At 52.4% G+C, this 22,140-nt stretch overlaps 1 protein-coding gene across 1 annotated transcript in view; it reads right to left on the reverse strand.

Moving 5' to 3' along the window:
* Nucleotides 1–22,140, reverse strand: part of LOC148136850 (uncharacterized) — a gene marked incomplete at its 3' end in the record, with an annotated part of 264,129 nt that overhangs the window by 106,565 nt on the left and 135,424 nt on the right. Inside the window, exons 40-47 of the mRNA XM_087982832.1 lie at nucleotides 12,908–13,069; nucleotides 11,970–12,152; nucleotides 10,756–10,914; nucleotides 9,399–9,554; nucleotides 8,258–8,407; nucleotides 7,414–7,566; nucleotides 3,617–3,760; nucleotides 2,708–2,863 (exon numbers count right to left, since the gene is read on the reverse strand). Of these exons, the coding sequence (XP_087838958.1) occupies nucleotides 2,708–2,863; nucleotides 3,617–3,760; nucleotides 7,414–7,566; nucleotides 8,258–8,407; nucleotides 9,399–9,554; nucleotides 10,756–10,914; nucleotides 11,970–12,152; nucleotides 12,908–13,069 (1,263 nt within the window). The remainder of the gene's footprint in view (nucleotides 1–2,707; nucleotides 2,864–3,616; nucleotides 3,761–7,413; nucleotides 7,567–8,257; nucleotides 8,408–9,398; nucleotides 9,555–10,755; nucleotides 10,915–11,969; nucleotides 12,153–12,907; nucleotides 13,070–22,140) is intronic.

The following is a 22,140-nucleotide window of genomic DNA, read 5'->3' on the forward strand; positions in this document are numbered from 1 at the left end:
GACAGCATGGGGTAAGATACAGGGGAAACCTCCCTCTACACTGTCCCCATCAAACTCTCCCAGGACAGGGACAGCATGGGGTTAGATACAGAGGAAATCTCCCTCTACACTGTCCCCATCAAACACTCCCAGAACAGGGACAGGATGTGGTAAGATACAGAGGAAATCTCCCTCTACACTGCCCCCATCAAACACTCCCAGGACAGGGACAGCATGTGGTTAGATCCAGAGGAAATCTCCCTCTACACTGTCCCCATCAAACACTCCCAGGACAGGGACAGCATGGGTTTAGATCCAGAGGAAATCTCCCTCTACACTGACCGCATCAAACACTCCCAGGACAGGGACAGCATGGGTTTAGATACAGAGGAAATCTCCCTCTACACTGTCCCCATCAAACACTCCCAGGACAGGGACAGCATGGGGTTAGATACAGAGGAAATCTCCCTCTACACTGTCCCCATCAAACACTCCCAGGACAGGGACAGCATGGGGTTAGATACAGAGGAAATCTCCCTCTACACTGTCCCCATCAAACACTCCCAGGACAGGGACAGGATGGGGTAAGATACAGAGGAAATCTCCCTCTACACTGTCCCCATCAAACACTCCCAGGACAGGGACAGGATGTGGTAAGATACAGGGGAAACCTCCCTCTACACTGTCCCAATCAAACACTCCCAGAACAGGGACAGGATGTGGTAAGATACAGGGGAAACCTCCCTCGACACTGTCCCAATCAAACACTCCCAGGACAGGGACAGCATGGGGTTAGATACAGAGGAAATCTCCCTCTACACTGTCCCCATCAAACACTCCCAGGACAGGGACAGCATGGGGTTAGATACTGAGGAAATCTCCCTCTACACTGTCCCCATCAAACTCTCCCAGGACAGGGACAGCATGGGGTTAGATACAGAGGAAATCTCCCTCTACACTGTCCCCATCAAACACTCCCAGAACAGGGACAGGATGTGGTAAGATACAGAGGAAATCTCCCTCTACACTGCCCCCATCAAACACTCCCAGGACAGGGACAGCATGTGGTTAGATACAGAGGAAATCTCCCTCTACACTGTCCCCATCAAACACTCCCAGGACAGGGACAGCATGGGTTTAGATCCAGAGGAAATCTCCCTCTACACTGACCGCATCAAACACTCCCAGGACAGGGACAGCATGGGTTTAGATACAGAGGAAATCTCCCTCTACACTGTCCCCATCAAACACTCCCAGGACAGGGACAGCATGGGGTTAGATACTGAGGAAATCTCCCTCTACACTGTCCCCATCAAACACTCCCAGGACAGGGACAGCATGGGGTTAGATACAGAGGAAATCTCCCTCTACACTGTCCCCATCAAACACTCCCAGGACAGGGACAGGATGGGGTAAGATACAGAGGAAATCTCCCTCTACACTGTCCCCATCAAACACTCCCAGGACAGGGACAGCATGGGGTTAGATACAGGGGAAACCTCCCTCTACACTGTCCCAATCAAACACTCCCAGAACAGGGACAGGATGTGGTAAGATACAGGGGAAACCTCCCTCGACACTGTCCCAATCAAACACTCCCAGGACAGGGACAGCATGGGGTTAGATACAGAGGAAATCTCCCTCGACACTGTCCCCATCAAACACTCCCAGAACAGGGACAGGATGTGGTAAGATACAGGGGAAACCTCCCTCTACACTGTCCCAATCAAACACTCCCAGAACAGGGACAGGATGGGGTTAGATACAGGGGAAACCTCCCTCGACACTGTCCCCATCAAACACTCCCAGAACAGGGACAGGATGGGGTTAGATACAGAGGAAATCTCCCTCTACACTGACCCCATCAAACACTCCCAGGACAGGGACAGGATGGGGTTAGGCACAGAGGAAATCCTCCTCTACACTGACCCCATCAAACACTCCCAGGGGAGGGACAGCATGGGGTTAGATACAGAGGAAATCTCCCTCTACACTGTCCCCATCAAACACTCCCAGGACAGGGACAGCATGGGGTAAGATACAGAGGAAATCTCCCTCTACACTGTCCCCATCAAACACTCCCAGGACAGGGACAGCATGGGGTAAGATACAGAGGAAATCTCCCTCTACACTGACCCCATCAAACACTCCCAGGACAGGGACAGCATGGGGTAAGATACAGAGGAAATCTCCATCTACACTGTCCCCATCAAACACTCCCAGGACAGGGACAGGATGAGGTAAGATACAGAGGAAATCTCCCTCTACACTGACACCAACAAACACGCCCATGACAGGGACAGCATTGAGTAAGATACAGAGGAAATCTCCCTCTACACTGTCCCCATCAAACACTCCCAGGACAGGGACAGCATGAGGTAAGATACAGAGGAAATCTCCCTCTACACTGACCCCATCAAACACTTTCAGGACAGGGAAAGCATGGGGTTAGATACAGGAGAAACCTCCCTCTGCACTGACCGCATCAAACACTCCCAGGAGTGGGACAGCATGGGGTTAGATACAGGAGAAACCTCCCTCTACACTGTCCCCATCAAACACTCCCAGGACAGGGACAGCATGGGGTTAGATACAGAGGAAACCTCCCTCTACACTGACCCAATCAAACACTCCCATCACTGGGTTATATTTTGAGGTCATGCTCCCCTATCCAGTGTCCCCCCATAACATCCCCCCACCCCACAACCATCACCAGATGACCCCTCACCTCCTTTGAAGAATCGGAAAACGCATCTTTTTCCACAGCCAGCGTCACAGCACATTTGCCAATGGTCACAGTCAGCATCTGCCTCACACTCATCTCCCAACGTCATGTTACAGACCTTGCCCAGGGTACGGCTGTGTGGGCACTGTGACTCTCCCTCTGTGTGGGCATAGATAATGAGACATTATTACAGAGCCTGATCTGAGCATACCACCCTCCTTTACAGACACAGGCCTCCAGACTCCTCCAAAGTCAAATCCAGGGACAATAACTCACTGCACCCACCGTCCAACCACCTCCCCATTACCACCCAAAGCCACACCACCTCCTTCTCCATCCCTGGTTAGAGCTGGGCTCACAGACAGTGCTCCATTGCCTCCAGTGTGCTGGCGGAGGGAGCGAGGCCTCCTCCTGTAATCCCACCTCAGTGAGAGCAGAGGGTCACAGGCTTGGCCATTTCCATCAGAGAGAGAGAGAGAGTGTGAGAGTGAGAGTGTGAGTGTGAGAGTGAGAGAGTGTCAGTATGAGAGAGAGTGTGAGTGTGTTTGAGTGTGTGTGTGTGTGTATATGTGCGTGTGTGTCTGTCTATATGAGTGTGTGTGTGTGTGTGTGTGTGTGGATGTGAGTATGTGTGTGTGTGTGAGTGCATGTGTGTGTATATATGAGAGTGTGCGCATGTGTGCGTGTATATAGTGTGTGTATATGTGCGTGTGTGTGTATGTGTCTATCTATATGAGTGTGTGTGTGTATGTGTCTATCTGTATGAGTGTGTGTGTGTATGTGTCTATCTATATGAGTGTGTGTGTGTGTGTGTATATGTGAGTGTGAGAGTGAGAGGGGGTTTCTCAGTGCAGTGATACCACATTGTCCATGGGAAGACCCTCTGATGGTCTGGCTTCACACTGTCCTTACTGTGCAGTGAGCTGCTGTAAACACATTTCCTCCCAGAGCCCATGTCGCAGCATTGTTCCCAGCTCCCGCAGTCCTCATCTGTCACACACGACACATTCGAATGCCTCTTCACCCGGGATGGATCAGGGCACTCTCCTTCCTCATCTACAACACAACAACATGGAGATTACAGGAGGAGGGGAAAGGGGGCATATCAGCTAGAAAAATATTGGCAGTATTGTCAGTGGGTCAGTGTTGAGGCAGTAGGCACCGTTGGAGGGTCAGTGCTGAGGGAAAGGCGCGGACAAAAGGTCAGTGCTGAGGGAGTGGCAATGCTGGGTGATCAGTGCTGAGGTAACAAAACCCGAGGGCAGGTCTAGGCTGAGGGAGCAGGAACTGGTGGGGAGTCAGTGCTGAGGGAGGGGGCACTGGCGGAGGGTCAGTGCTGAGGGAGCGGCAATGCTGGGTGATCAGTGCTGAGGGAAAAAACCCCCGAGGGCAGGTCCAGGCTGAGGGAGCAGGAACTGGTGCAGGGTCAGTGCTGAGGGAGGGGGCACTGACGGAGGGTCAGTGCTGAGGGAGCAGGCACTGTCAGAGGGTCAGTGCTGAGGGCGCAGGCACTGACGGAGGGTCATTGCTGATGGAGCAGGCAGTGCCGGAGGGTCAGTGCTGAGGGCGCAGGCACTGTCGGAGGGTCAGTGCTGAGGGAGCAGGCACTGTCGGAGGGTCAGTGCTGAGGGAGCAGGCACTGTCAGAGGGTCAGTGCTGAGGGAGCAGGCACTGTCAGAGGGTCAGTGCTGAGGGAGCAGGCACTGTCTGAGGGTCATTGCTGAGGGAGCAGGCACTGTCAGAGGGTCAGTGCTGAGGGAGCAGGCACTGTCTGAGGGTCATTGCTGAGGGAGCAGGCACTGTCTGAGGGTCAGTGCTGAGGGAGTAGGCACTGTCAGAGGGTCAGTGCTGAGGGAGCAGGCACTGTCAGAGGGTCAGTGCTGAGGGAGTGGGCACTGTCGGAGGGTCATTGCTGAGGGAGCAGGCACTGTCTGAGGGTCAGTGCTGAGGGAGTAGGCACTGTCGGAGGGTCAGTGCTGAGGGAGCAGGCACTGTCAGAGGGTCAGTGCTGAGGGAGTGGGCACTGTCGGAGGGTCAGGGCTGAGGGAGCAGGCACTGTCTGAGGGTCAGTGCTGAGGGAGCAGGCAGTGTCGGAGGGTTCGTGCTGAGGGAGCAGGCATTCTCAGAGGGTCAGTGCTGAGGGAGCAGGCCCTGACGGAGGGTCAGTGCTGAAGGAGCAGGCACTGACAGAGGGTCAGTGCTGAGGGAATGGGCACTGTCAGAGGGTCAGTGCTGAGGGAGCAGGTACTGTCGGAGGGTCAGGGCTGAGGGAGCAGGCACTGACGGAGTGTCAGTGTTGAGGGAGCAGGCACTGTCAGAGGATCAGGGCTGATGGAGTGGGCACTGTCGGAGGGTCAGTGCTGAGGGAGCAGGCCCTGACGGAGAGTTGGTGCTGAGGGAGCAGACACTGACGGAGGGTCAGTGTAGAGGGAGCAGGCACTGTCGGAGGGTCACTGCTGAGGGAGCAGGCACTGTCGGAGCGTCAGTGCTGGGGAAGGACATTAATATCTTTCTGGATCGGTGGTGCTGGAAGAGCACAGCAATTCAGGCAGCATCCGAGGACAGGCAAAATCGACGTTTCGGGCAAAAGCCCTTCATCAGGAATAAAGGCAGAGAGCCTGAAGCGTGGAGAGATAAGCTAGAGGAGGGTGAGGGTGGGGAGAGAGTAGCATAGAGTACAATAGGTCAGTGGGGAAGGAGATGAAGGTGATAGGTCAGGGAGGAGAGGGTGGAGTGGATAAGTGGAAAAGGAGCTGGGCAGGTCGGACAAGTCCGGACAAGTCAGGGGATCGAGTTGCTGGAGGTTAGAAACTAGGATGAGGTGGGGGAAGGGGAAATGAGGAAACTGTTGAAATCCACATTGATGCCCTGGGGTTGAAGTGTTCCGAGGTGGAAGATGAGGCGTTCTTCCTCCAGGCGTCTAGTGGTGAGGGAGCAGCGGTGGAGGAGGCCCAGCACCTCCATATCCTCGGCAGAGTGGGAGGGGGAGTTGAAATGTTGAGCCACGGGGCGGTTTGGTTGATTGGTGCGGGTGTCTCGGAGATGTTCCCTAAAGCGCTCTGCTAGGAGGCGCCCAGTCTCCCCAATGTAGAGGAGACCGCATCGGGAGCAACGGATAAAATAGATGATATTAGTGGATGTGCAGGTAAAACTTTGATGAATGTGGAAGTCTCCTTTAGGGCCTTGGATGGAGGTGAGGGAGGAGGTGTGGGCACAGGTTTTACAGTTCCTGCGGTGGCAGGGGAAAGTGCCAGGATGGGAGGGTGGGTGGTAGGGGGGCGTGGACCTGACCAGGTAGTCACGGAGGGAACGGTCTTTGCGGAAGGTGGAGAGGGGTGGGGAGGGAAATATATCCCTGGTGGTGGGGTCTGTTTGGAGGTGGCGGAAATGTCGGCGGATGATTTTCTGTCTATCTCTATTTCTCCCTCTCGGTCTCTCTCACCAATTCCATCTTGCTGGAATGAAGAATGAAGAATACCTTTTACACTGTGTTCCTGGATTCCTCTACTCCACGACATGTGAAAATAAAATAGAAATCTAAACCTAAGTCTCGTCTGTGTCACGTCTCGAGTTGTTTGGACTCCTTCATCCTCTGCTACTCTCTGGTTTGAACACACCATCTGTCCAATCATATTTCCCACCAGCCGCTCTCCCAGTCCTTCCATGTCCCTTTCTATGTCCCTCTCTCATTCCTCCGTCATGTCACCCAGAGTCTGTCTGCCTCATTCCTCCCCTCACTCCGTCTCATTCTTCCCTCGCCTCTCTACCTCAATCTCTTTCCTCCCTAACCGTCCCCTCTCTCTCTTTGATTGTCTCTCCCATTCTCACGGTCCCTCTCTCTCTCACACACACACACTCTCTCACTCACACACACACACACTCTCTCACTCACACACACACACACACTCTCTCACTCACACACACACACACAAACAACACACACACACACACTCACACACGCACACACACACTCAGACACACACTCACACACACACAAACTCACGCAGACACAAACACACACACACTCTCACACACACACACACTCTCACACACACACACACTCACACACAGACACAAATACACACACACACACACACACAGCCACACAATATCCATCTCTCTCTCTCTCTCTCTGTCCAATCTTCCCAGTGCCCCCTCCTCTCTCTGTCTCTGTGTCCCATTCTCCTGGTTCCCTTTGCTCTCTCTCTCTCCCTCTGTCTCTCCCATCTGCCCAGTGCCCCCTCCTCTCTCTGTCTTTCCCTCTGTCTCTCTCTCTCTCTCTCTCTGTGTCCCATTCTCCTGGTTCCCTTTGCTCTCTCTCTCTCCCTCTCTCTGGCCCATCTTCCCAGTGCCCCCTCCTCTCTGTCTCTCTCTCTCTGTGTCCCATTCTCCTCGTCCCCTTTGCTCTCTCTGTCCCATCTTCCCAGTGCCCCCTCCTCTCTCTGTCTTTCCCTCTGTCTCTCTCTCTCTCTCTCTGTGTCCCATTCTCCTGGTTCCATTTGCTCTCTCTCTCTCCCTCTCTCTGGCCCATCTTCCCAGTGACCCTTCCTCTCTCTGTCTCTCTGTCTCTCTCTCTCTGTGTCCCATTCTCCTCGTCCCCTTTGCTCTCTCTGTCCCATCTTCCCAGTGCCCCCTCCTCTCTCTGTCACTCTCTCTCTCTCTGTTGCTCTCCACAACATCTCCCTCACAGTGTCATCCCCACAACGTACCATCATCCATGAAGCTGGGGATACAGATATTTCCACATTTGCTCTCACAGCAGCTCTGCCAGGCATCACAGTCTTCATCTCCGCTGCAACGATCTCCGAGTTTCAGGTCACACATGGGCTCCAGGCGGTGGGGAGCAGGACAGGTATCATCACCTGGACAACACAGAGACAGTATGGATACGGTTGTACGGAAACACACAACTCCCTTGGATCTGCTCGAGTGAGACACGAGGGACTCCCACGGCTCTTCCATCACTGACAGACCAGCTCCACAGCCCCGGGATTCAGGAAGCCTCAGGTATTTAGGCAATTCCAGGTGAATCTCCGAATACCACCCGCTCACATCCCCCTATGCCGCGGACGCGCGCACACAGACACACACACATAGAAACACACACACATAGACAGACACACACACACACACCCCACCCACACTCACACACATACACACACACACCCACACACAGACACACACTCTCTCACACACACACATACACCCACACACAGACACACACACACACAGCAACACACACACACAGCAACACACACACACACACACAGACACACACACACAGGCACACACCCACACACACACAGAGACAGACACACACATAGACACACACACACACACACAGACACAAAGACTCACACATGCACACACGCAGACTCACACATACAGACACACATACAGACACACACACACACACACCCACACACACACCCACACACACACACACCCACACTGATACCCAGACACACACACCCAGCTCCCTGCCCACACTGCCATGTACTGTAATCACCACACCATAGTCTCTGATCTAACAGAGACACACTGATCACTTACGGCTCATGAGGAAACGAGGTACACATCTCTTTCCACAGGTGGCATCGCAGCATGATGACCAGGCATGGCAGTCAGTGTCATTCTGACACACGTCTCCCAACTTCATCTCACAGAATGGGTCCAAGCGGGTGGAGGCAGGGCACTGGGTCGCTGGAAGGAACAAACTGACAGTCACATCAGGACATATGGAGAGGGTCACACTCCCACAGGACAGGGACAGCATGGGGTTAGATACAGGGTAAAGGTCTCTCTACATTAACCCCCCGATCAAACACTCCCATGGACAGGGACAGCATGGGGTTAGATACAGAGTAAAGGTCTCTCTACACCATCCCCCCGATCAAACACTCCCAGGGACAGGGACAGCATGGGGTTAGATACAGAGTAAAGGTCTCTCTACACCAACCCCCCGATCAAACACTCCCAGGGACAGGGACAGCATGGGGTTAGATACAGAGTAAAGGTCTCTCTACACCATCCCCCCGATCAAACACTCCCAGGGACAGGGACAGCATGGGGTTAGATACAGAGTAAAGGTCTCTCTACACCATCCCCCCGATCAACCACTCCCACAGGACAGGGACAGCATGGGGTTAGATACAGAGTAAAGGTCTCTCTACACCATCCTCCCGATCAAATACTCCCAGGGACAGGGACAGCATGGAGTTAGATACAGAGTAAAGGTCTCTCTACACCATCCCCCCGATCAAACACTCCCACAGGACAGGGACAGCATGGGGTTAGATACAGAGTAAAGCTCCCTCGACACCATCCCCCTGCTCAAACACTCCCACAGGACAGGGACAGCATGGGGTTAGATACAGAGTAAAGCTCCCTCTACACCACCCCCCGATCAAACACTCCCAGGGACAGGGACAGCATGGGGTTAGATACAGAGTAAAGCTCCCTCTACACCATCCCCCTGCTCAAACACACCCAGGGACAGGGACAGCATGCGGTTAGATACAGAGTAAAGGTCTCGCTACACCATCCCCCCGATCAAACACTCCCAGGGACAGGGACAGCATGGGGTTAGATACAGGGTGCAGCTCACACCACACTGTCCCACCAACAAACCCTCCTGGCTCGATACCTGTAGCCAGTGGATGATACACAGAGCTTAACAGAAGTGGTGCCTTACGTCTGGACAGGAACTTGAAGACACATCTATTCCCACAGGTGGTATTGCAGCAGGTTTGCCAGCCCTCGCAGTCGCTGTCCTCATTGCACTGAGTGTGGAAACTCATGGTACAGACGTGGCTCAGTCTGGAAGGTGAGGGACACCTTTGCTCGCTCCCTACAGAGACAGAGGCTCCATCTTAGCTTCAGAAACTGCTGCTGCTGCTGCTTGAACTATCATTCACTGACTTCGCCCCGAGCTCAGGGGCAGGGTGATAGGGAGAGAGAGAGAGAGAGAGAGAGAGAGAGAGAGAGGGGGAGAGAAAGAAATAGAGACAGAGTGAGGGGGAGAGAGAGAGAGAGAGACAGGGAGAGAGAGACAGAGAGAGAGAAAGAAATAGAGACAGAGCGAGGGGGAGAGAGAGCAAAAGACAGGCAGGGAGAGAGAGAGAGAGACAGAGAGAGAGAAAGAAATAGAGACATTGAGAGAGACAGACAGAAACAGGGATAGAGAGTCAGAGACAAAGCGGGGGGGGCGGTCGAGAGAGAGAGCAAGAGAGAGAGAGGGAGTTGGAGACAGAGAGAGAGAGAGAGAGACAGAGAGAAACAGAACAGTAATAGGGAGCAGGAGAGACAGACAGAGACAGAAAGAGAGGCGGGGACAGAGGAAGACAGAGACAGAGAAAAATAGACAAACACAGATAGAGATGGAAAGAGAGAGGGAAGGAAAGAGAGACAGACAGCCAGACAGAGGAAGAGACAGAGAGAAAGAAACAGACAGGGAGAGACACAAAGAGAGACAGAGAGAAAGAGCAAAACACGGTGAGAGGGACAGATAGAGAGAGAGAGAGGGAGACAGAGGCAGAGAGAGAGAGAAACAGAGAGACAGAGTTGGGGAGACGCAGACAGAGAGAGACACACACGTAGAGTAGGAGAGAGAGAGAGAGACAGAGAAAGGGAGAGAGAGACAGAGAGGGAGCGACACAGTGAGAGACAGAGGGACAGAGAGGGAGAGAGACAGATGGAGGGAGACAAAGAGAAACTGAATGGGAGAGAAAGGAAGAGTGAGAGATGTGATGGGAAGAAAGAAGGTGTGAGAGAGAAAGAAAGAAAGAAAGAGAGACACACAAACTGACAAGAAAGACAGAGTTCGAAGAACTGATCATGTCTGCCCAATGTCGCAGAGACGTCCATTGACAGAGGGAAAGACCGAGAGCGAGGGAGAGAGCGAGAGACACACATTCACACATACGCAGAAATAGCAACACAAACACAGTGACTTTCTGTGTCTCCCGATCCCTGATGAACATGCTCTGGGGTGGAGGTTGTGGGTGGGGAGGGAGAGGGTAGGGTGGTGCTAAGTAAACTGGGTGACTTACTCCTGCTGCGGTAGGAATGGACACAGCGTTGCCCACAGCTGGTGTTGCAGCACATCTGCCATGCGTAGCAGTCATCATCGTCCTCACACAGCTCACCGTACTTCAGATTACACACAGCAGAGAGGCGAGCAGGAGAAGGACACATTCCAGATGTCCGATCTGTCACAGAGAGAGAGGGAGGGAGGGAGGGACAGGGAAAGGGAGAGAGATAGACACAGCTCAGACACAGAGGAAGGCCTCATCAAGGACATCAGTTCACCAAACTCAGCCTGCTGGGAAAAGGATATTCCCAACACTCAACTTGCTGGGAGCAGGGTATTCCGCACACTCAGCCTCCTGGGAGCAGGGTATTCCCCACACTCAGCCTTCCGGGGACAGGTTGTTACCCATACAAAGGCTGCTGGGAACAGGATATTTCATACATCCAGCCTGCTGGGAACAGAATATTCTCCACACTCAGCCTGCTGGGAACAGGGTGTTCCCCACACTCAGCCTGCTGGGAACAGATTATTTCCCACACTCAGCCTGCTGGGAACAGGATATTCCACACACTCAGCTTGCTGGGAACAGGGTGTTCCCCACACTCAGCCTGCTGGGAACAGGATATTCCACACACTCGGCCTGCTGGGAACAGGGTGTTCCCAACACTCAGTCTGTTAAGAACAGGATATTCCCCACTCTCAGCCTGCTGGGAACAGGATATTCCACACACTCAGCCTGCTGGGAACAGGATATTCCCCACACGCAGCTAGCTGGGAGCAGGACGTTCCCCACAGTCAGCCTGCTGGGAATAAAGTGCTCCCCAATACTCAGCCTGCTGGAAACAGGGTGTTCCCTACACTCAGGCTGCTGGGAACAGGGTGTTCCCCACACTCAGCCTGTTGAGAACAGGGGATTCCCCACTCTCAGCCTGCTGGGAGTGGGTTTCCTCCACACTCAGCCTGCTGGGAGTGGGTTTTCTCCACACTCAGCCTGCTGGGAGCAGGATATTCCTGACCATCAGCCTACTAGGAACAGGGTGTTCCCCATACTCAGCCTGCTGGGAGCAGGATATTCCTGACCATCAGCCTGCGAGGAACAGGGTGTTCCCCATACTCAGGCTGCTGGGAACAGGGTACTCCCCACATTCAGCCTGCTGGCGGCAGTGTGATTACATGACTCTCTGCTGGGATGTAGCTGGATCTTGGAGGGACTAACCAACCATATGCAGTTACCTGAGACTGACAAACTCCTGTTCTGCCCCATGAAGGGGTGGACACAGCGTCTACCACACGGCGTCTCACAACACGACCTCCACTTGCCACAATCCTCATCATCTTCACACGAGACGCTGTGATTCATCCTGCAGACACGATCCAGGCAGGACGGGTTAGGACACTCCTCAGATTTCCCCGAGTCTGCAAATGTAATAGTTCCGGTTATAGGAGAGATCAGGAGAGGTGTGGGTGTGTGAGAGACAGAGACAGAGAGATTGAGAGGGTGGGGGAGAGAGGGACAGGGGGAGAATGAGAGGGAGATCAAGAAGTGAGAGGAACAGGGAGAGAAATGTGACAAAGACAGAGAGAGACAGAGGAACATGCAAGAGGCAGACTGAACAAGAGGTGACACAGAGAGAGGGCGAGAGAGAGACAGGAGAGATAGCAACACAGAGAGCAAGTGACAGAGGGAGAGACGTGAGCCAGGAAGAGAGGGAGTCGAATGCGGCAAAGACAGAAAGAGAGACACAGATGAACATGCAAAAGACAGACAGAAAGAGAGGTGACAGAAAGACAGGGCGAGAGACAGACAGGAGAGATAGCAATACAGAGGGACTGATGGAGAGGCATGATGGAGAAAGAGAGAGAGTGGAATGTGACAATGACAGACACAGAGAGAGAGAGAGACACACACAGACAGAGAGAGAGAGAAAGAGAGAGAGACACAGAGACAGACAGACAAAGAGAGAGAGAGAGAGAGAAACAGACAGACATGCAAAAGCAGGAGATGAAACGACGTCACAGAGAGAGAGAGAGAGAGATGTGCTGCAGGAATGCACAAAGAGAGGCAAAGGGAAATACACCACAGACACAAAGTGAGATATAAAGAAGGAAAGCTCACAGAGCTGCCTCATACAGACAGGTTAAGCAGCCATGCCCTTAGGACCAGGAACTACCTCCATGAGACTTTCTGTAGAACGACAGAACACAACGTTTCTGACACCCAGCATCACAGCATCTTTGAGATCCAGCACAATCTTGGTCGGAGTCACACACCTTCCCAAAAGTGGAGTTACACACACGGGCAAGATGATCTGGGCGAGGGCACTGCCCGTCGTCTTCCATTGGGAGAAAAGAGAGAGACAGAACCACACGGGGTGAGACACAGAGTAAAGACCCCTCTACATTGTCCCCATTAAACACTCCCAGGAAAGGGACAGCACGGGATTAGACACAGAGTAAAGAACCCTCTACATTGTCCCCAGTAAACACTCCCAGGAAAGGGTCAGCACGGGGTTAGATACAGAGTAAAGACCCCTCTACATTGTCCCCATTAAACACTCCCAGGACAGGGACAGCACGGGGTTAGACACAGAGTAAAGTCCCCTCTACATTGTCCCCATTAAACACTCCCAGGAAAGGGACAGCACGGGGTTAGACACAGAGTAAAGAACCCTCTACATTGTCCCCATTAAACACTCCCAGGACAGGGACAGCACGGGGTTAGACACAGAGTAAAGACTCCTCTACATTGTCCCCATTAAACACTCCCAGGACAGGGACAGCACGGGGTTAGACAGAGTAAAGACCCCTCTACATTGTCCACATTAAACACTCCCAGGACAGGGACAGCACGGGGTTAGACACAGAGTAAAGACCCCTCTACATTGTCCCCATTAAACACTCCCAGGACAGGGACAGCAAGGGGTTAGACACAGAGTAAAGACCCCTCTACATTGTCCCCATTAAACACTCCCAGGACAGGGACAGCACGGGGTTAGACACAGAGTAAAGACCCCTCTACATTGTCCCCATTAAACACTCCCAGGACAGGGACAGCACGGGGTTAGACACAGAGTAAAGAACCCTCTACATTGTCCCCATTAAACACTCCCAGGAAAGGGACAGCACGGGGTTAGACACAGAGTAAAGAACCCTCTACATTGTCCCCATTAAACACTCCCAGGACAGGGACAGCACGGGGTTAGATACAGAGTAAAGACCCCTCTACATTGTCCCCATTAAACACTCCCAGGACAGGGACAGCACGGGGTTAGACACAGAGTAAAGTCCCCTCTACATTGTCCCCATTAAACACTCCCAGGACAGGGACAGCACGGGGTTAGATACAGAGTAAAGACCCCTCTACATTGTCCCCATTAAACACTCCCAGGACAGGGACAGCACGGGGTTAGACACAGAGTAAAGACCCCTCTACATTGTCCCCATTAAACACTCCCAGGACAGGGACAGCACGGGGTTAGACACAGAGTAAAGACCCCTCTACATTGTCCCCATTAAACACTCCCAGGACAGGGACAGCACGGGTTAGACACAGAGTAAAGACCCCTCTACATTGTCCCCATTAAACACTCCCAGGACAGGGACAGCACGGGGTTAGACACAGAGTAAAGACTCCTCTACATTGTCCCCATTAAAAACTCCAGGGACAGGGACAGCACGGGGTTAGACACAGAGTAAAGACCCCTCTACATTGTCCCCATTAAACACTCCCAGGACAGGGACAGCACGGGGTTAGATACAGAGTAAAGACCCCTCTACATTGTCCCCATTAAACACTCCCAGGACAGGGACAGCACGGGGTTAGACACAGAGTAAAGACCCCTCAACATTGTCCCCATTAAACACTCCCAGGACAGGGACAGCACGGGGTTAGACACAGAGTAAAGATCCCTCTACATTGTCCCCATGAAACACTCCCAGGACAGGGACAGCAGGGGGTTAGACACAGAGTAAAGACCCCTCTACATTGTCCCCATTAAACACTCCCAGGACAGGGACAGCACAGGGTTAGACACAGAGTAAAGAGCCCTCTACATTGTCCTCATTAAACACTCCCAGGACAGGGACAGCACGGGGTTAGACACAGAGTAAAGACCCCTCTACATTGTCCCCATTAAACACTCCCAGGACAGGGACAGCACGGGGTTAGATACAGAGTAAAGACCCCTCTACATTGTCCCCATTAAACACTCCCAGGACAGGACAGCACGGGGTTAGACAGAGAGTAAAGACACCTCTACATTGTCCCCATTAAACACTCCCAGGACAGGGACAGCACAGGGTTAGACACAGAGTAAAGACCCCTCTACATTGTCCCCATTAAAAACTCCAGGGACAGGGACAGCACGGGGTTAGACACAGAGTAAAGACCCCTCTACATTGTCCCCATTAAACACTCCCAGGACAGGGACAGCACGGGGTTAGACACAGAGTAAAGACCCCTCTACATTGTCCCCATTAAACACTCCCAGGACAGGGACAGCACGGGGTTAGACACAGAGTAAAGACCCCTCTACATTGTCCCCATTAAACACTCCCAGGACAGGGACAGCACGGGATTTGACACAGAGTAAAGACCCTTCTACATTGTCCCCATTAAACACTCCCAGGACAGGGACAGCATGGGGTTAGACACAGAGTAAAGACCGCTCAACATTGTCCCCATTAAACACTCCCAGGACAGGGACAGCACGGGGTTAGATACAGAGTAAAGACCCCTCTACATTGTCCCCATTAAACACTCCAAGGACAGGGACTGCACGGGGTTAGACACAGAGTAAAGACCCCTCTACATTGTCCCCATTAAACACTCCCAGGACAGGGACAGCACGGGGTTAGACACAGAGTAAAGACCCCTCTACATTGTCCCCATTAAACACTCCCAGGACAGGGACAGCACGGGGTTAGACACAGAGTAAAGACTCCTCTACATTGTCCCCATTAAACACTCCCAGGACAGAGACAGCACGGGTTTAGACACAGAGTAATGACCCCTCTACATTGTCCCCATTAAACACTCCCAGGACAGGGACAGCACGGGGTTAGACACAGAGTAAAGACCCCTCTACATTGTCCCCATTAAACACTCCCAGGACAGGGACAGCACGGGATTTGACACAGAGTAAAGAACCCTCTACATTGTCCCCATTAAACACTCCCAGGACAGGGACAGCACGGGGTTAGACACAGAGTAAAGACCCCTCTACATTGTCCCCATTAAACACTCCCAGGACAGGGACAGCACGGGGTTAGACACAGAGTAAAGACCCCTCTACATTGTCCCCATTAAACACTCCCAGGACAGGGACAGCACGGGGTTAGACACAGAGTAAAGACCCCTCTACATTGTCCCCATTAAACACTCCCAGGAAAGGGACAGCACGGGGTTAGACACAGAGTAAAGAACCCTCTACATTGTCCCCATTAAACACTCCCAGGAAAGGGACAGCACGGGGTTAGACACAGAGTAAAGACCCCTCTACATTGTCCCCATTAAACACTCCCAGGAAAGGGACAGCACGGGGTTAGACACAGAGTAAAGACCCCTCTACATTGTCCCCATTAAACACTCCCAGGAAAGGGACAGCACGGGGTTAGACACAGAGTAAAGAACCCTCTACATTGTCCCCATTAAACACTCCCAGGAAAGGGACAGCACGGGGTTAGTCACAGAGTAAAGACCCCTCTACATTGTCCCCATTAAACACTCCCAGGAAAGGGACAGCACGGGGTTAGACACAGAGTAAAGAGCCCTCTACATTGTCCCCATTAAACACTCCCAGGAAAGGGACAGCACGGGGTTAGACACAGAGCAGAGAACCCTCTACATTGTCCCCATTAAACACTCCCAGGAAAGGGACAGCACGGGGTTAGACACAGAGCAGAGAACCCTCTACATTGTCCCCATTAAACACTCCCAGGACAGGGACAGAACGGGGTTAGACACAGAGTAAAGGCCCCTCTACATTGTCCCCATTAAACACTCCCAGGAAAGGGACAGCACGGGGTTAGACACAGAGTAAAGACCCCTCTACATTATCCCCATTAAACACTCCCAGGACAGGGACAGCACGGGGTTAGACACAGAGTAAAGAACCCTCTACATTGTCCCCATTAAACACTCCCAGGACAGGGACAGCACGGGGTTAGATACAGAGTAAAGACCCCTCTACATTGACCCCATTAAACACTCCCAGGAAAGGGACAGCACGGGGTTAGACACAGAGTAAACACCCCTCTACATTGTCCCCATTAAACACTCCCAGGAAAGGGTCAGCACGGGGTCAGACACAGAGTAAAGACCCCTCTACATTGTCCCCATTAAACAATCCCAGGACAGGGACAGCACGGGGTTAGACACAGAGTAAAGACCCCTCTACATTGTCCCCATTAAACACTCCCAGGAAAGGGACAGCACGGGGTTAGACACAGAGTAAAGACCCCTCTACATTGTCCCCATTAAACACTCCCAGGACAGGGACAGCACGGGGTTAGACACAGAGTAAAGAACCCTCTACATTGTCCCCATTAAACACTCCCAGGAAAGGGACAGCACGGGGTTAGACACAGAGTAAAGACCCCTCTACATTGTCCCCATTAAACACTCCCAGGACAGGGACAGCACGGGGTTAGACACAGAGTAAGCACCCCTCTACATTGTCCCCATTAAACACTCCCAGGACAGGGACAGCACGGGGTTAGATACAGAGTAAAGAGCCCTCTACATTGTCCCCATTAAACACTCCCAGGACAGGGACAGCACGGGGTTAGACACAGAGTAAAGACCCCTCTACATTGTCCCCATTAAACACTCCCAGGACAGGGACAGCACGGGGTTAGACACAGAGTAAAGACCCCTCTACATTGTCCCCATTAAACACTCCCAGGACAGGGACAGCACGGTGTTAGATACAGAGTAAAGACCCCTCTACATTGTCCCCATTAAACACTCCCAGGAAAGGGACAGCATGGGGTTAGACACAGAGTAAAGAACCCTCTACATTGTCCCCATTAAACACTCCCAGGAACGGGACAGCACGGGGTTAGACACAGAGTAAAGACCCCTCTACATTGTCCCCATTAAACACTCCCAGGACAGGGACAGCACGGGGTTAGACACAGAGTAAAGACCCCTCTACATTGTCCCCATTAAACACTCCCAGGAAAGGGACAGCACGGGGTTAGACACAGAGTAAAGACCCCTCTACATTATCCCCATTAAACACTCCCAGGACAGGGACAGCACGGGGTTAGACACAGAGTAAAGAACCCTCTACATTGTCCCCATTAAACACTCCCAGGACAGGGACAGCACGGGGTTAGATACAGAGTAAAGACCCCTCTACATTGACCCCATTAAACACTCCCAGGAAAGGGACAGCACGGGGTTAGACACAGAGTAAACACCCCTCTACATTGTCCCCATTAAACACTCCCAGGAAAGGGTCAGCACGGGGTCAGACACAGAGTAAAGACCCCTCTACATTGTCCCCATTAAACAATCCCAGGACAGGGACAGCACGGGGTTAGACACAGAGTAAAGACCCCTCTACATTGTCCCCATTAAACACTCCCAGGAAAGGGACAGCACGGGGTTAGACACAGAGTAAAGACCCCTCTACATTGTCCCCATTAAACACTCCCAGGACAGGGACAGCACGGGGTTAGACACAGAGTAAAGAACCCTCTACATTGTCCCCATTAAACACTCCCAGGAAAGGGACAGCACGGGGTTAGACACAGAGTAAAGACCCCTCTACATTGTCCCCATTAAACACTCCCAGGACAGGGACAGCACGGGGTTAGACACAGAGTAAGCACCCCTCTACATTGTCCCCATTAAACACTCCCAGGACAGGGACAGCACGGGGTTAGATACAGAGTAAAGAGCCCTCTACATTGTCCCCATTAAACACTCCCAGGACAGGGACAGCACGGGGTTAGACACAGAGTAAAGACCCCTCTACATTGTCCCCATTAAACACTCCCAGGACAGGGACAGCACGGGGTTAGACACAGAGTAAAGACCCCTCTACATTGTCCCCATTAAACACTCCCAGGACAGGGACAGCACGGTGTTAGATACAGAGTAAAGACCCCTCTACATTGTCCCCATTAAACACTCCCAGGAAAGGGACAGCATGGGGTTAGACACAGAGTAAAGAACCCTCTACATTGTCCCCATTAAACACTCCCAGGAACGGGACAGCACGGGGTTAGACACAGAGTAAAGACCCCTCTACATTGTCCCCATTAAACACTCCCAGGACAGGGACAGCACGGGGTTAGACACAGAGTAAAGACCCCTCTACATTGTCCCCATTAAACACTCCCAGGACAGGGACAGCACGGGGTTAGACACAGAGTAAAGACCCCTCTACATTGTCCCCATTAAACACTCCCAGGACAGGGACAGCACGGGATTTGACACAGAGTAAAGAACCCTCTACATTGTCCCCATTAAACACTCCCAGGACAGGGACAGCACGGGGTTAGACACAGAGTAAAGACCCCTCTACATTGTCCCCATTAAACACTCCCAGGACAGGGACAGCACGGGGTTAGACACAGAGTAAAGACCCCTCTACATTGTCCCCATTAAACACTCCCAGGACAGGGACAGCACGGGGTTAGACACAGAGTAAAGACCCCTCTACATTGTCCCCATTAAACACTCCCAGGAAAGGGACAGCACGGGGTTAGACACAGAGTAAAGAACCCTCTACATTGTCCCCATTAAACACTCCCAGGAAAGGGACAGCACGGGGTTAGACACAGAGTAAAGACCCCTCTACATTGTCCCCATTAAACACTCCCAGGAAAGGGACAGCACGGGGTTAGACACAGAGTAAAGACCCCTCTACATTGTCCCCATTAAACACTCCCAGGAAAGGGACAGCACGGGGTTAGACACAGAGTAAAGAACCCTCTACATTGTCCCCATTAAACACTCCCAGGAAAGGGACAGCACGGGGTTAGTCACAGAGTAAAGACCCCTCTACATTGTCCCCATTAAACACTCCCAGGAAAGGGACAGCACGGGGTTAGACACAGAGTAAAGAGCCCTCTACATTGTCCCCATTAAACACTCCCAGGAAAGGGACAGCACGGGGTTAGACACAGAGCAGAGAACCCTCTACATTGTCCCCATTAAACACTCCCAGGACAGGGACAGAACGGGGTTAGACACAGAGTAAAGGCCCCTCTACATTGTCCCCATTAAACACTCCCAGGAAAGGGACAGCACGGGGTTAGACACAGAGTAAAGACCCCTCTACATTATCCCCATTAAACACTCCCAGGACAGGGACAGCACGGGGTTAGACACAGAGTAAAGAACCCTCTACATTGTCCCCATTAAACACTCCCAGGACAGGGACAGCACGGGGTTAGATACAGAGTAAAGACCCCTCTACATTGACCCCATTAAACACTCCCAGGAAAGGGACAGCACGGGGTTAGACACAGAGTAAACACCCCTCTACATTGTCCCCATTAAACACTCCCAGGAAAGGGTCAGCACGGGGTCAGACACAGAGTAAAGACCCCTCTACATTGTCCCCATTAAACAATCCCAGGACAGGGACAGCACGGGGTTAGACACAGAGTAAAGACCCCTCTACATTGTCCCCATTAAACACTCCCAGGAAAGGGACAGCACGGGGTTAGACACAGAGTAAAGACCCCTCTACATTGTCCCCATTAAACACTCCCAGGACAGGGACAGCACGGGGTTAGACACAGAGTAAAGAACCCTCTACATTGTCCCCATTAAACACTCCCAGGAAAGGGACAGCACGGGGTTAGACACAGAGTAAAGACCCCTCTACATTGTCCCCATTAAACACTCCCAGGACAGGGACAGCACGGGGTTAGACACAGAGTAAGCACCCCTCTACATTGTCCCCATTAAACACTCCCAGGACAGGGACAGCACGGGGTTAGATACAGAGTAAAGAGCCCTCTACATTGTCCCCATTAAACACTCCCAGGACAGGGACAGCACGGGGTTAGACACAGAGTAAAGACCCCTCTACATTGTCCCCATTAAACACTCCCAGGACAGGGACAGCACGGGGTTAGACACAGAGTAAAGACCCCTCTACATTGTCCCCATTAAACACTCCCAGGACAGGGACAGCACGGTGTTAGATACAGAGTAAAGACCCCTCTACATTGTCCCCATTAAACACTCCCAGGAAAGGGACAGCATGGGGTTAGACACAGAGTAAAGAACCCTCTACATTGTCCCCATTAAACACTCCCAGGAACGGGACAGCACGGGGTTAGACACAGAGTAAAGACCCCTCTACATTGTCCCCATTAAACACTCCCAGGACAGGGACAGCACGGGGTTAGACACAGAGTAAAGACCCCTCTACATTGTCCCCATTAAACACTCCCAGGACAGGGACAGCACGGGGTTAGATACAGACTAAAGACCCCTCTACATTGTCCCCATTAAACACTCCCAGGAAAGGGACAGCACGGGGTTAGACACAGAGTAAAGAGCCCTCTACAATGTCCCCATTAAACACTCCCAGGACAGGGACAGCACGGGGTTAGACACAGAGTAAAGACCCCTCTACATTGTCCCCATTAAACACTCCCAGGACAGGGACAGCACGGGGTTAGACACAGAGTAATGACCCCTCTACATTGTCCCCATTAAACACTCCCAGGACAGGGTCAGCACGGGGTTAGATACAGAGTAAAGACCCCTCTACAATGTCCCCATTAAACACTCCCAGGACAGGGACAGCACGGGGTTAGACACAGAGTAAAGACCCCTCTACATTGTCCCCATTAAACACTCCCAGGACAGGGACAGCACGGGGTTAGATACAGAGTAAAGACCCCTCTACATTGTCCCCATTAAACACTCCCAGGACAGGGACAGCACGGGGTTAGATACAGAGTAAAGAACCCTCTACATTGGCCCCATTAAACACTCCCAGGACAGGGACAGCACGGGGTGAGACACAGAGTAAAGACCCCTCCACATTGTCCCCATTAAACACTCCCAGGAAAGGGACAGCACGGGGTTAGACACAGAGTAAAGACCCCTCTACATTGTCCCCATTAAACACTCCCAGGACAGGGACAGCACGGGGTTAGACACAGAGTAAAGACCCCTCTACATTGTCCCCATTAAACACTCCCAGGACAGGGACAGCACGGGGTTAGATACAGAGTAAAGACCCCTCTACATTGTCCCCATTAAACACTCCCAGGAAAGGGACAGCACGGGGTTCGATACAGAGTAAAGACCCCTCCACATTGTCCCCATTAAACACTCCCAGGACAGGGACAGCACGGGGTTAGACACAGAGTAAAGGACCCTCTACATTGTCCCCATTAAACACTCCCAGGACAGGAACAGCAC

The sequence above is a fragment of the Chiloscyllium plagiosum genome, unplaced genomic scaffold, assembly GCF_037043375.1.
Source record: "Chiloscyllium plagiosum isolate Xiang-an unplaced genomic scaffold, Cpla_swu_hap1 HiC_scaffold_44, whole genome shotgun sequence".
NCBI classification, from domain to species: Eukaryota; Metazoa; Chordata; class Chondrichthyes; order Orectolobiformes; family Hemiscylliidae; genus Chiloscyllium; species Chiloscyllium plagiosum.